This window comes from Watersipora subatra, chromosome 1 (assembly GCF_963576615.1).
Source record: "Watersipora subatra chromosome 1, tzWatSuba1.1, whole genome shotgun sequence".
In the NCBI taxonomy this organism is placed as follows: Eukaryota; Metazoa; Bryozoa; class Gymnolaemata; order Cheilostomatida; family Watersiporidae; genus Watersipora; species Watersipora subatra.
Window position 1 is genome coordinate 29625274 of NC_088708.1, and position 16377 is coordinate 29641650.

Consider the following 16377-nt stretch of genomic DNA (forward strand, 5'->3'; position numbering starts at 1 on the left):
TCAGCAATTTGGTGTAATATCAATTTTGTGGTACATGTTGTTCTTTAATTATACGCCTTCCTGTATATGCATACAGTGACACTTATCCTTTGAAACGCTGTGTATTTATATAATGTATATTGCATATGTGTCATTCATCAGTTCCATTACAATGACTAGTTCTCTATACCGTCTATCGAGATAGAAACAGAAACGGTTAACGGTAGCCACAAGTATGAATTAGCAATATAAACAGAGAGTAATCTCAAGACTAGGTCTATCTCAAGTTAGTCACAAGTATGAATTAGCAATATAAACATAGAGTTAACTCAAGACTAGGAATAATAGAAAAAGTATTCTATTAGGACCAGAGGAAATAATACAGCAGCTAATAACAGTTAAGATAATAAACGATCGAGAATACAAAAAATATTCTAAAGATTATGTTGTTCATTTGGATCACGGTCTATGATTTAATAATTGCCTTTAGCAATATCCTCTAAAAATTTTACTGTTAAAAATTGCTAATAGACTCAGAAAAGCTAGCATGACATCTTTAGCGATGGTTGCATAACTTCTTTTATACTATAGAGCCCAAGAATAAGGAGCCTCGTCATTAGTCGACACAGGAGCAGCGGATGGTCTGGAGGTGATTGGTGGAAACTGATAGTCTATATAATTAGCAGCGCTGATGGCAGCCTCTGACTGGGTGGGCGAGTCTCGCTGGTGAACGACCCTCATATATAACGTTGCCTCTCCGTAAGGCGGCTGCGCAGAGAGTTGTGATGTAGGCGAGTCCAGCTTTATAGGCAAGTTGTGAAATACCAACTTCCAGGCTCCAGTTTGCAATGCAAGTTTAGAATTAAACACATCATGCTTTAGCCAAGCCTTAGTTCTTAGCTCTTCAGGAGTTGAGTCTGAAGTCTGCAGCTCCACCACAATATACATACCAGTGGATGGTGGGCAACTACAACCAACAGCGTTTGTATGTGACAAACTATAGTTGTTGTTATCTTACATATATGTATAGTATATACATGCAATACATATGCTATAGATATAGTATATACATGTATATATAGTAAACATATATCAATATACATGGATATAAGTTTCAGTGTTCGGCTGTTGGTCATTTGTGTGTCCAGCTATGGCGGTAAAGTTTTAGGAATGAAAAATATGCTGTGCACTGGATTTAAACTCGAAACCTCTAGGTCTGCAGACAGGTGTGCTAAACCACTAGGCCATGCAGGTACATTGCCATACAATGGAATAATTGTGGTCATAACTACATCGGTTACAATAAGCACGCTTTAAGTGTTTGGGAAAATACTATCGGTTATTACAAGCACCCTTCAAAATTCTGGTTGCAATTGAGAATATTATGCGTAACATAACGATTATTAAGCTGGCTTCAGAAACGGCTCTTATTATAGTAAAGATTAAACTAGCTTAAGTCACTCCAATTCATTGGGTAATCATTTTATTATCAGTGCAACGCTGAGCATTCAGTGGTATATTTATTCGTATATATATATATATATATATAAATTTCAGTGTTGGTCGTCGGTCATTCGTGTGTCCAGTTCTTTGTTTTGCTTTTTAAAAATTATTAAAAGCCATTTCAAGATTCATTCCCCATTTTTTCAATTTGTAACTTTCAAATTTGGCTTTTCAATTTCAAATATTCTATTACCTGCTCAAACTTTCTGTTTTTTCTACACCTGTACTGTTGTATTATCTTCTACACCTGTACTGTTGTATTATCTTCTACACCTGTACTGTTGTATTATCTTCTACACCTGTACTGTTGTATTATCTTCTACACCTGTACTGTTGTATTATCTTCTACACCTGTACTGTTGTATTATCTTCTACACCTGTACTGTTGTATTATCTTCTACACCTGTACTGTTGTATTATCTTAAATAGAAATTGCATGTACATTCTTATTCCGTTTGGTCAGACAAAGCATCAAACAAAACAGTCAGATATCTCATCTTTATGTATGTACCAGTATCAAGTGGTACCAGCGTCAGATTTAGAGGTTGGATGAATAACTTTGGTTAAAACAGGAACCTCGTTATACACACACTTAAAAGTAATCATTGTTCTTAGTAATTTAACATATTTATTATTTTAATTTTTTTCCCCAGCTTATAATAATTGTACCAGTATCAAATAATTTTTATTGTAATCATTGTAGCAAAACATACTATCTAGCCATTACTTGTAATTATGTCACATTTAAACACCTTTACAGTTGTTTTATTTTTCTCTTAATTTATTTGAACTGCACAAAACACACTTTTCTTATGACACGAAGCTTAAAAGTTAAAGTGGTAAATTTTGTGTATATTGAATAAAAATAAATTTTCTATCCAAAGACTTTTTTAATACCTGGGCAATGCTGGACATTCAGCTGGTCAAGTATATATATATAAAATCTAAGTATTTGTTTGTCTGCTGTATGTCCAATTTAGAGCAATTAGTTAAAATATGCAAGCTTGCATTGCTGTAACTGGCATTAGAAGTAAATTACTAAAAGCGCGCTTAAACTACTAGAAGAAAAAAAGTGCTCAGATTTACGAAAATACGACCCCAAAAACAACCTCTGCAGTCCGATGCACCGTGAGAGGTCATGATGTTTAATGATCATCAGCACAGTTTTTTTCATGCTCTGGCATAGTGGCTATTGGTTTAGTAGTAGTGTGCTTGGCTTAGCATCTGTGCATTGAAATGTACGGGTTCGATGCCTGTGAGGTGAAATTTTTTTTAAAGCCTAAAGAGAAATACAGACAAGACTTTTATTATAGTAAGGATTAGACTAGTTTAAGTTACTCAAATTCATCGGGTAAAGACACTTAGCCAATGGCAACTGCATACATTACCACTGATTATAAACTGTTTTCAATCTTGAAAAATGCGTAGCATAAGAAATGAGACATGTTTGCTGACAATCTGTTTTAGCTTTGCCTCGAGTTCTCGAATATTTGAATTATGCATTTGGCGAACACACACAGAAATAAACAAACACTCTCATTTAAAAGTTAGATTGGTAAATATTGTATATGTTGATCAAAAATATATTTTCTGTGCCAAAACGCTTTTCATTACTCGTGCAATGCCACGCGTATAGCCAGTATTATTTATATAGTGCATATATACATTATAATTATATACTATATAAAGTATATATACAGTATAGATACTACATATACCGTATACATACTATATATATATATATCTGTACATATGAAGATATATATATACATATCTATTATATAAAATATGTATTAGTGGAACTTCACTCTATAAGTTAAACATTTTATTACTAATAGTTTCATGTGGTACAATAAGTATCACACTCTTCAGATAAAATGTCTAAAATGAATTTCATACACCAGTAATATGCTGTTATGCAGAGTTAGATAAGCTGATAATTGGATGAGTATACAGAAGCCAAAAGCCAAATAGTTAAGTGATACAATTACCTATCAAAAACTTAGATGAATGTCTGCATGATGATAATAGTTCGTTACGTTTATTAAGAGTGCCTAGTGATGGTCTGTAAATAATAAAGAATTTCTCCCATAAGCATAAGTTACACTTGTTGGAGATAGTTTTGTATGCTTTAGCATGTCGTAGAGTCTTCCATGATATTGAGTAGCTGGTATTATTGTCCTTTAGTGACCATATATATTATATATAGATATATATATAATATATATATTATATATATGTATATAATATATAGTCCTATATATATATAATATATATATATAATATATAGTCCTACATACATATAGTCCTATATATATATATATAACATAATATATAGTCCTATATATTATGTCCTATATATTATATTATATTATTATTAGTCCTATATATATATATATAGTCCTATATATATAACATAATATATAGTCCTATATATATATATAGTCCTATATATATATATATAATATAATATATAGTCCTATATATATATAGTCCTATATATATATATAGTCCTATATATATATAATATATAGTCCTTTAGTGACCATATATATTATATATAGATATATATATATTATATATATGTATATAATATATACATGTATATATATTATATATATAATATATATGTTATAATATATATATTATATATATATAATCAGGCTTGGGGCCACTAGCAGTGCAGTGCGCACTGCACTAGTGCAGTGCATAGTGCAGTGCAATTGAAAAATAGAAATGTCTAGTGCAATGCTAGTGCAAATTTGACATGAGTCCCTGGGTGCACTAGTGCAAGTGCAGTGCTTAGTGTGACATGGTATGTACTAGTGCAGTGCCTAGTGCGGATTAGAAAATTCCCATAAATGCACTAGTGCAAGTGCAGTGCCTAGACGAAATGTCTGTTTTCAACTATTTTGACTAACAATTCATACAATGCCAAGAAGATTACGGGCCAAGCTATTATTGACAGAGAAGTAAAGGAGTATTTAGCAGAGGATCTTGAGCCAGAGTTGTCTTTGCCAAATGTATACTGGAAGAATTGTCAAGCCTATCCAAATTTGAGACATTTGGCTGAGCTACATATGCCTGTATTAGCATCATCTGCTCCTGTAGAGCGTTTGTTTAGCCAGGCTGGTCGAATCTTCCGTGCAGATAGATCTAAACTGACTGACGCCAACTTTGAAAGGCTAATGTTCCTTCGGTCTAATAAACATCTTCTCTGAACAATATTGCTTATCAATTTTGCCATCAATATGACTTACTGTTTACATGATACTGGTTTATCCAAGGGTAGATTTTCTTGTTGTACATAGTACATTTATGTAATAAGAAGTGAATTCTTCCATTCCATGCTTGCTTAGTATATTTAGGTATTGTAATTGTAATACATTGCACATTCGCACTATTTGATATCTGTTGTCATCTGCACTATTTAATATTGAGCATTATTGTAGGTCTATGGTTTGTTTGAAATTTTAGGTGAGGCTAGTTTATTTGACAAATATATGGCTGACATCCTTTGCACGGCTATAATTGTACTATTGCAGTGGATAGCAGTAGATATCTGTTGATTAGCAAGCAATTCTTGCAGCTGCTATAGCAAAAAAGCTCATTGGTCTAGTGCCTAGTGAAGTTTAATAGTGAAGTGCCTAGTGCATTTATGATTTTACACTGCACTAGTGCTAGTGCAATGTCTAGTGCACAAGAATTTTTGCTATTGCAGTGCCTAGTGCATTTTTGACTTCACTTTTCGATGCACTAGTGCTAGTGCAGTGCCTAGTGCACAAGAATTTCTGCTAGTGCAGTGCCTAGTGCATTTTATATTACTACTATGCCATGCACTAGTGCTAGTGCAGTGCCTAGTGCACAAGAATTTCTGCTAGTGCAGTGCCTAGTGCATTTTATATTATTGCTATGCCATGCACTAGTGCTAGTGCAGTGCCTAGTGCACCTTACTGTCGTCTAGCCAGCAAGTAGTGCAGTGCGCTCAATACTCACTAGTGGCCCCAAGCCTGTATATAATATATATACTAATATATCTAGTGAAAATCTTCTGACTAAAAAGTGCTCAATGCCGTAAAGGCAGTGCATATAGAATAATGTAAAAGAAGATAAGAATTTTGACTATTATATTTACACTACTAATAGTTTTGTGTTAAAAGACCTGATGAGTGTTTTTTGACACAAAACTATTAGTAGTGTAAACATAATAGTCAAAATTCTTATTTTCTTTTAAATTATTCTATAATATATATATTATATATATATAATATATATATATATATATAATAGTTGTGGTTGGCGATCTTCACCAGACATATATGTGGCTGAACAAAGGAAACCTAATGGCCAATACTGAGTCGCTAATCATGGCAGCCCAGGAGCAAGTGATCCCAACAAGGCAACTCCAAACAAAAATCTATCACACTAGAGACGATCCTAGATGCAGACTGCAAAGTTGCACCTGAGACCATCCAACACATCATCAGTGGTTGCAAGCAGCTAGCAGGAAACGCATACACTGAGCGGCATAATCATGTCGCAGGTGTTGTGTATAGAAGTCGATGTGATGAGTATGGCCTTAATAAACCACAACACTGGTGGGAAGCTCCTGGTAAGGTCAATGAAAATGACCGAGCTAAGATCCTCTGGGACTTCTACATCCGGACTGACAAGAATGTCCTAGCAAACCAACCAGATATAGTGGTGGTGGACAAGGAGAACAAGAGGGCTACTATAATAGATATAGCAGTACCCAATGACTACAATATAGCCAGCATAGAAAACGAAAAGGTAGAGAACTATCTCCCTCTTGGAGAAGAGATTGAAAAATGCTGGGATGTAAGGACAACTGTAATCCCAGTAGCCATTGGGGCACTGGGCGCAATAACACCGGCGCATGAAATGTGGCTTGCTCAAATACCGACAGTGATCAACTCAGGTGAGTTGCAGAAAATTGCGCTATTGGGAACAGCTAAGATCTTGAGACGAGTGCTCCAACTTCCAGGTCTCTGGTAGGAGACCCGAGTTAGAGGAGAAATTACCACCCATGCGGGTTAACCGGGGAGAGGAAACAATTTTATATATATATATATAATATATATCCAGTTTTCTGTTGACTCATAGAGCATGATTCTCCTAGATATATAGAAGATGCATGAGGAGGAACAGAACTCCTAACCACCTCTCAGCATGCCATGAGTTGTACTTTCACTTCCATGAAAGTATGCCGATGGTTTAGACATAGAAATAAATTTTTAAGATTATTTGATAAGTTGATCAAGTTGATAAGGGCACCATATATGAAAAAACTCACCGTGGGACGGGTTGCCGAGCACCGAGCATAGCAGTAGTTCCACCAGTAGTAAACTCTGTGTAGACTGTGGGCATCATAGATGGCTCCCCTAGTTCAGCGGCTCTATCATAGAGCCCGACTATGAGTCGACAAAGGCGAACTGCAGACGGTAGACCCATTACGAAGTCATAAAAACATACAAACCCTTCTGTAGGTTTGTACCTAAAAATATTACGGCTATAAATTTGTACTGTTATTATACTACACTATTAGTAGCATTTTCATATGCATTCATACTTGAACAGAGTGGCATGATTCGATTTCCTATGTGCAAACAAGATGAACAGGTTATGTATTCGTAAGCTACCACATACTTTTATACCTATAATAGTACAAGCTGCTATCTACCTACATGCCTATGGTACAAGCTACCATCTACCTATATGCTTATGGTACAAGCTACTATCTACCTATATACCTTTGGTACAAGCTACCATTTCCCTATATGCTTACAGTACAAGATACCCTCTACCTATATAAATATTGTACAAGCTACCATCTACCTACATATACATACCTATGGTACAAGATACCTACATATACATATATCTGTGATGCAAAACAATTTACAAGCAGTCAAGATATCTAATATAACTTATTATAAGTGGCTATATCACTGCATTTCTTTTAAAGAAATCGTATTTTACACAAACACCCGAATTTGAAGTAATTGTCTGTAGTTAATTTCTAATGAGTAACAAGTTGTTCAGCCTGCAAAGATAGTCATCAAAAACCCGCCGTGTGTCTGACTTATTCAGCAACTCGCGTGCCAGAGTACAGTAATCAAATATCAATAATTTTAGATTTGAACGTGAACAATTCAATAATGAATTGTGCGCACAATCCAAAGGCAGTGCGGTTTGTCGAGACGCGTATTCCTCAATGCAGTTAGGTTTGGCAACAAAACGACAGGTAATGACATTTTGAAACTGTTTGATGGAGGAAATTATAATTGGGCACAATCATAATTTGTGCCGAGTGCTACTCCTTTTGTTTAGTTGCATGATCATGTAATAGTTGTTGGCAACAATCAGAAGCATGCATTCAATACACTAGCTACACTTCATAAAGCTTTTGTTGACACTTGTCAAATACCCATACTTCAGCACTTGACAACACATGTCAAATACAAGCACTCTGGTATATAGCACCACATGCTAAAAGGATTAGTGTCACATGTCAGATACTAATACCAAAATGTTTTGCGGCACATGTCAGATGGTAATACTGCAGTGTTTAGTGGCATATGTAAGAAGATTTAATGACACATTTCAAGTACAGGTAATACAGCAGCTAATGAAACATACCACAGATCAGTACAAGAGCATTTTGTGACATGCCAAAAGCCCATGGTGCAACGTGAGGTGAACATGTAAAGGTTTAACAAGGTGCCAAAATGGCAAAATGATTTAGTAATATTCTTCACAAAAATTGAAAATGTGTTTTATTTACTCAAGAAGTCCTGGTTGATCAATTAATCTTGACATTCTCTGGTACATGTAAAGATCTCTGTAACCAGGTCAAAAGAGATCTACACATGTAGTTTGTTTTTAAAAATACCCATCACTAATACCTTTCACAATATTATGTTAATTTGTCATATTTTAGCAGTAGATAGATCAGTAAGCTATGTGGATGCAGTTAGGTAGATTTCATAGGGTACAACAGCATTACTAATTGAGGGATCTGCAACCCAGCATACAACTCTCGAAGCTCAGCATATATTTACAATGATGGAATTCAGCCTCTTAACTTCTCCAACCTTTTTTGTAAATAGGCCACTTCAAATTTGTTCCGATTTAGTCAACTGCTTATAAGAGCAGACAGAAACACTTGATTACTGTAAAGGCGGTTCGAACTTGTTCAGACCTTTTCCAGACTAAGGAAGAATAGCAAATTAAGATGAAGCTCCATGTATGTTAAATAAATCCAATTATTTTTTGTAAAATTAAGATATATGTAGATATTGGTATTAAAAAAACATCATGTTAAAAATATCTGATTGAAAAAATCTACAACTTTGGTTATAGCTTTTTAGATTTCGTTTTACTGGCCTAGCATCTTTCGACCTACCCTTCAGTTGTGATGTTCTCAAGACGTCTGTAATAAGGATACACTGGTTCTTGTGTATTTCTCTGATTCTTCATGGAGTCCAGTAAAGCCTGATGCTTGGTTAGTTCCATTTCCCTTTCCAAGGCTAACATCCTCTCCACATGCATCCTTGCATTCACCCCGTCTACAATACATTTGCATGCTAATGCTAAGAGACCCTATCTTGACTGGTTTTATAGCATACAATGTAAGTTTACTAGACATACCTTGAGTACGTGCAGCAAAATGTGGACTTACATCAGTAAATAAGAATCAATGTGGTAAACAATCAAGACAACAGAAAAAGCAAATCAAAATTGGGAATTGTCTGCTCATAAATTATTGTGGCACTAAGGTTAATAAAAGGTTGACTTGCAACAAAATTCACATTACAGTTATTTGGTATCAAAAGAGTCACCATGTTTTACTCTGTTGTGTTGTAGGTGCCAAATATGTGAAAATGCGATTACAAGCTCTTAAAAGCTCAAAAACAAAAAGCCGCAGTAGATTGGAATCTGTTTATTTATCTGACGCAGCCATTACAGTTTGGTTATTGTCTTGTCACGTGATGTTCTCACATGAATTGAAAGGCCAAAAAAAAGCTCAATATAAAACTTATCGTAGCACTAGTTTATGACAAGCACTTCGGGTTTTACCGAAGACCCCGTATCAAATATAGATGCTCGCTACTTTACAGTTTTGTTTCGGCTTGGTCTAATCGTCAAGTCGTAATCTGATCATGTGACCCAATACTTTGAAAATAATTTTTGCAGCACTTTTCGATTATCACAGGGACCGACAGGCTCGTGTTAATTATCAGACAATGATATGAACTCCTTCGAGGTAAGGTTAAAAAATTAAATGTTCTTATTAAGTCACATCATTTAGGCCAAAGACATAATATTCTTTCTTCTAGTCTAGTGGTTGTCTAAAACATTCATAGTGTTGTTTATTGAATGACTATTCTTTTATGCAAATATCAACATGTTCTTTGATCTGTAAATGTGATGAAAATTAGAGGAGTCAGCAGAAATGGTACGAAAGGGTTTGTGTTTAATTATTTTCATCCTAGTCAGTCAATATAAACAACTCAAGCCCTGCTTTTTCTTACAAAAGTTTTGACATACAAATTTTGCATAGAACTATTTCACAAAATACAGTAAATATATAACAGAGTGAGCTAATCTATAATATACACCTCTTTTTACCTAAATTCTACTGAATGTAAAGAATTTATGTAAAGGTTTTGCATCGTATTACATAATAACTTCCACATAACGTAAAGAGTCAAGTCTGTGCAAGTTCTCAAATTTAATTTTGAATAACGAGAATCACATAATTAGCTTTAAAAGTATTGTTTTTTCTCTTGCCATACTTGGGAGAGAAAAATTGTCAAATTCCTATAAGGTAAGTGGATTATTTACGTTGTAGGGGTGTCCACTGTACAGTATATTGTTATGGTAATATTTCTCCAACACGACTCTAACATATAAAATAAACATATCGAAACGACTTTACTTCACATGTAGAGGCTAAAAAGCACACTTGATTGTCTCTTATACATTGAGATACCAACAAGTCAGTCCGCTCACCAGAGAATGGAAGTTGAGTGGGTCCGTCACTGTTTTGCAACCTCATCAACTCTCTCTGTAATCTGTAGTTCTCTAGTTCTATAGCCAGGAGTTCCTCAGATGTTGGAGTATTCCCGAGCTGGGGTGGTGACCTGGTAACTGTAGTAGGTATATGACTGACCATCTCAATCTGTTCGGCATCTTTTAGCATTCCAGTAAGTTGTGAGAGAACCGCAGAATCTCTTCCTCCGATATGAATGTAGTGCTGCCTTAGGGCACTTATTTCAGCTACTAGTGAGCCTGCAAGCAAGGTTCTAGAACATTCTACCCTTTGCATTTAAGATTTTGCAATTCCTTTTTAGCAAATAACTTCTAGCGTAATTTTATAACCATTGTAGAAGTTGAATGCAATAAAAAGAGTTGAACATTTTCAACCTCATACTGGCAAGTAGCCTTCACACTTTTTGATAAAAGTGGCATTTAGATCTACTCTTTTGATCTTTGGACTTTCTCATCTGACAGCTATATCACCAGGTATCTTAACAAGTGATATAAATCGCACTAGTTGTTCATGAAAATATAACATTATGTTGTGTTAAATGTCAGTAAACAATTTGTGTACGAGTTATTCAGCTGCATGCATTGATAATTTCATTCCAAAATATACAGTAAATGATAATGGCTACAGTCTGTATTGATAATTCCCACTATATCATTGTGTGTGTGAGTGCGAGTGTGTATGCGTGCGTGTATGCATGCGTGTGTGTGTAAGCACTATGCTTTTTCACATTTTCTGGCCGATTCCATCAAAAGTCCACACTCATATACTACGTACCTTTTATACAACAACCAAAAATGTTTGACCAAAACACCATCTGGTTCCTGAGAACTATCCTTCTAAACACCCATCTGATTAAGAACTCAAAAGTGCCCATCGCATACATGAAGAACAATTGCCCCCAATGAACGTAATCATGGATTGTGGTTTCGAAAGCAGTGTAGCAATTTGCACAGAAAATCAACACCCGTGCTGCGGGTTATCTGATGGAATATGAAAATAATTCTGGGTGACATCAGGTTTGCTGCTAGTACATGCATAAATTAGCAAAGGAGAGAAAGTATCAAACTGACTGTTGTTTTTAAAGCCAATTCTGCTCTAAATCAGTTGGAAGAACTATCAAAGCCAAACCTCCGCCAAACTTGAATTCTACGTCAGGCTGCTCTGTTCTTTGTGGAAAATCAGGAATGTAAGAATGAGAGTCAGGCTGCTGGACCACAGGCTGACTTTGCACCAAATGTGACTGCTGCGTCGAGTTGCGGAGAGCTTTGATTTGACTTCGTAGATCTTCAATCGCTGACAGGTACGAATCATCTAAAAGCTCTTTTTTCTTTTCTCCCTGAAAATAAACAAATGTCTTCTGTTGGTTCATACAAAGTTCATAAGAAGATAGCCGTGGTCTAGGGGTCTAGAGTACCTCAACTTCAAATACCAGGTCAAGGTTCGATTTCCAAAAAAGGCCACTGGTAATGACAGGAATAAATTGATCTTTGTAACTGTGCATGTCTGCAGACATTGAGGTCTTTCTGCCATTGGACCCAGACACATCCAACCTTAACACAAAACACGCTGAGTCTGTGCTAAGCTAAGAAGGCATTACGCTCAACCTTTGAGCAATAGTCCATACATTGTGTGATGTGTTCAATATCACCTTGTTTAACTCCACTGGAAAATATCAGCAAAGCATTCTATTGTGCGCTCATGCATGACATGGTATAAAACATTTTGATTATGGTGGTAAAGAGAGACGACATTTTTAAACTGCCAGATGAAAACTTTCAGTTAACCACAGCGTTAATGCAGAAGAAAGAAAAGTTATATACCGTCTCTTAGAAGATTGCTTATTGATCACTTACTTTGCCAATACGTGTAACAATTAGAAATACTTTGGATGCTTTGGTATTCAGAACAGCTGAGTGAATAGTGAGCCACTGTAAAAAATTAAACTCTCCAGAAAGTTTTAGTAAAGAAACAGTTAGTAAGCATACCAACCCTCTCAAAACCTTGACTTAGCTCGGCAATCCTACGTTCAATTGAATTGCGAGCTTTCAGTAAGTTAGCGGCGTGTGATTTAAGGTCTGTCACATGCCTTTCGTGTTTGTGAGAAAGTTTGTTGACCTGCATAAAGGTAAGCGGAGTTAGAGAGCCGTGTGAAAGCATGCACACAAAGCCGTACATACATTAAAGCTACCACTGTCAGACCTTCAGTGTTAAGAAAGCAGACAGCTCCGCAATTTCAAAGAAAACTACATGTATATTTAAACTGTTAAGATATTTTAGATATGCTGTCTGTCCAAGTATTTTTCAGCACAAGATGAGATTGTATATTTGTACAAGAGTTGCTTTATTTAAGAAGGTAATATATTTTATTGGTGCATGGTGCTTATGGGTTAAGGTATGGTTAGCAAGCAGCACCTGATGTTAGCTGTCAGTACATACTTTTTTCTGCAACTGATGGCTCGCTTCTGTTGGAACGGCTGTAGGTTTAGATTGGCTCACCAGGAACTTGTCCTTCATAAGATTGTCACTGTTACGTCTTGCACTGGCTTCCTGTTAGTAATACAGACATACAAGAAATATTTCCAGCTAGTCAATTATACAAGCATAATGCAACGAGTAGCTAAATGTTACTGCGTTAGTCATTTACTAAATTAATATAATTTTAGCAAAATAAACTTAGTTTTAAAAATTACAAACGAATTAGTTAGTTTTTATGCACACAGTTATGCAGAATGAAATTCATGGTTCAAAATATATGTTCACAAGCATTTATATTATTTTGTGACTGTAATTCTTTTTGAAAAACTTTTAGACTTCTCCTAGTTTCAACACACTACATACACGTATATAATAAACTGTAGTATTAATTCCACTTTATCATTGTGTGTGTCTGTTAGATTGTGTAAACGCTATACATTTTACATATTTTGACCGATTTTAGACTTCATGTGAGTCAGTCGTTAAAAGTATTTGGTATCAAAACTTCATCTGTTTGTTGATAACCAGCCTTTTAAACACCTAAGTGCAAGCTATCTGAGTGAAAATGTAATATATACCGCCGTCTTAAAACTAGTATTTGATAGTATTTATATAATGTCTACGGTTTTATAAATCATCCGATGTTCAAATTCAGTTTAAATATATGCAAACTCTGACTATGAGGTATCAACAAATCATATTCTCATCTTACCCTTTCAGCTTATTCCTTTTTAAAACTTATATAAAGATTTTAATCTAATTTTCATTCAATTTAATTAAACTCCAAAACTTGAGCATTTATTAGTCCTCCACCATGTGCTCCTCATATTATACTCGCTGTCTTTATAAGCTACTTCTATGTAGAATTTAGTAGAAAAGCTTCTTTATATGGTAGCACAATATTGACTGTTACCAAATTGAATCTGATACTCAGTCCACATCTCAAGGCTGAGAGTCAAAGAAGATGAGTAACCACACTATAACAGCTCAACAAGCGCTTGCCATATAGTGTGACTCCCAGTCACCAAAACCAACTGATTATTGATGTACACACCAAAGACCACCTCTCAGATTCAGTACTCGCTAACGTTGAGAAAACGAAACAAGAAAAGCTTGAAGCTCTGGTAAACAAGGGCAAAGGTAAAAATGTGGCTTTTTCTAGCAACTTAATGTAACCTAGTTACTTGAACAATAAATTAAAAATAAATTTGATTTCAAAATCCCAAATCGATGAATATGTAGGAAATTTGGTAGCCTACTGAATATGTTAGGCTTAGACAAGGCAAGACCAAGGATAAGGTCGTGTAATAAAAAAGCTCCTGAACCTAACTCAATTGGCTTTCACTAGAAAACAACTTCACAATTGAATTTTATGAATGGCTAATAATCAGCCAGTGAGTTAGAATGTATTGAGTGCTTAAACCTAAGATTATACATTGAAAAGAGATTATGTGATGCAGTTATTTTGCAGATGTAGCCAATTACAAACTAGTTTGAAGAAACTGAACCCATCTGCGTGTGTTGCACTTTGTGTTGCTAACAAGTAAACGGATTACACTGCACCTTCTGTTCTTTTTTATCCCGTACAGCCATGTTTGAAAAACAAACACATCGGGAACCATCTAGTTGTACACAAGTGCGTCTTATTAAAAGACTCAAACAATATTATTGTTTTTATATAAACGTAACTTTGTATACATCTCACTGATAACAACATTTAGGGTTAATGAAAGTTGTCTCCTGACGCTAACCATATAACAAGTTTTGCAGAAGAAACTTTGTTGAATTGAAGCAAGCTAACTCACCTTTAATGCTTGAAGCTGTTGTATCCTTTCCTCTGCTAGTACAGCTTTAGATGGTACATAGCGAGGGTCATAAACATGCTCGGCTGTACCGACACAAAACTTAGTTCGATGTTTGGACAATTGTTCGATAGAATTGAAGACCATTGAACATTGATGGCATCGAAGAGATGGTCTGTATATTTGGTTTCGAGGTTCCATTTCAATGCTGTAGCATCGGAATGCTCACATGAAAACCAAGCATCAGTATAAACATGTATGTGACCTCATAGTTGCCTGTTATCTTATGTTTATGGCACAAACAACTACTCAGTTACTAAGATTCTATGGCTATGAGACAAACTCACTCATAGATTATTCCACAGTGAGATTATCTCTTAACCAATAAAGCACTTCCTTTACCACCTCCCATAGAGAAGAGCAAAAATAGAAACAATATTAGGAGAATAGTGGGTTCTAGTCTGACAGGAAGTACGACGGTTTTTAATAAACTGTTATTTGCTTCAAATCTCACAATAGTGCAGTTGTGTATTACAAACAAGTCAACATGTATGTCTAATATATATTATAGAACGCCTTGTTACGTGCTGTTCATAAGACCAAAACTATCTTTAGCCATTGCCTGGCACAGTGAATATCCATACATGAAAATAGAAAGTTTTTTGGTTACTAACCAATCTTTTAGATCCACTTTTGCATATATTTGTCCGTATGAAATATATTTATTCATATTTCATACAGACATATATTTATATACATACAGGCATGATATAAATATATATTTAATACTGTACATACTGTTCATACTGAATAAATATTGCATATTTATATATATACAGTTGATGATTCTATATAAGCGTATTACAGCTTAAGGTATTTTTAATCTGACTCACCTGGTACTAGTTAGTGCAAAGAACTCTTGTTACTAATTCATATGACTACTAGACTCTACAGAAAAGATTCAGGAACAATGCTGAACAAACATCCTGTAATTTATTCACTGCACAATCTTACCTACTGCATTCACTGATATCACGTATCAGTATTATGTATACGTAACTTGTAGACTATGAAAAGCTGACAGCCCTTCAATGGGTAAGACATGTTGCCAAGCAACAAGTAATCAAAGGTACACATACGTGCACACACGCTTGCCATTAGTAGTATTCGATATATATACATAATTAAATCTAATCTGATAACGTAAATGGTTATTTTTATTATAAATATCTATATATAAAATAAAGCTATAGGCATATCCACCTGATCTCCGTGTCAAATAGACCTCCAATCTACAAAGCAAAGTTGCTTAGAAATCTATATATATATATATTTCCCAAAATCAGGCTGCCTGTCATTCCGGCTATAGCTATTATTAGAACAGCGGAGCTGGACAATGCTGACGTAACATCATGGAGTACTTACCGGCATTCGAAGCCTAGTCTTAGTAGAATTTTCCATTAGCAATATGCCAGGCTACTAGCTTGAAAGGTACAGTTGTTTGACAGTTCTAAAACCTTTACAGTTGTTTTCATTTTTCTC

At 35.1% G+C, this 16377-nt stretch overlaps 1 protein-coding gene across 1 annotated transcript; it reads right to left on the reverse strand.

Moving 5' to 3' along the window:
* Positions 1-325: 325 nt before the first annotated feature.
* Positions 326-14982, reverse strand: LOC137386016 (coiled-coil domain-containing protein 17-like). Its single transcript, XM_068072667.1, has 8 exons — positions 14839-14982; positions 12995-13105; positions 12548-12673; positions 11687-11894; positions 10519-10797; positions 8909-9071; positions 6797-6997; positions 326-946 (listed from the first exon to the last, which is right to left on the reverse strand). Exons 1-8 carry the CDS (start codon positions 14980-14982, stop codon positions 565-567), a joined length of 1614 nt encoding a protein of 537 aa, XP_067928768.1. The 3' UTR covers positions 326-564.
* Between the last annotated feature and the right edge of the window lie 1395 nt (positions 14983-16377).

Bases quoted from the DNA above. Each gene is read 5' to 3' on its own strand.
- LOC137386016 (XM_068072667.1), bottom strand. From the start codon at position 14,982: ATGGTCTTCAATTCTATCGAACAATTGTCCAAACATCGAACTAAGTTT. The intron at 13,106-14,838 runs GTGAGTTAGCTT...TATTACTAACAG, and splicing joins AACAGCTTCAAGCATTAAAG to GAAGCCAGTGCAAGACGTAA. The intron at 9,072-10,518 runs GTGAGCGGACTG...AATGTATTGTAG, and splicing joins CACTCAACTTCCATTCTCTG to ACGGGGTGAATGCAAGGATG.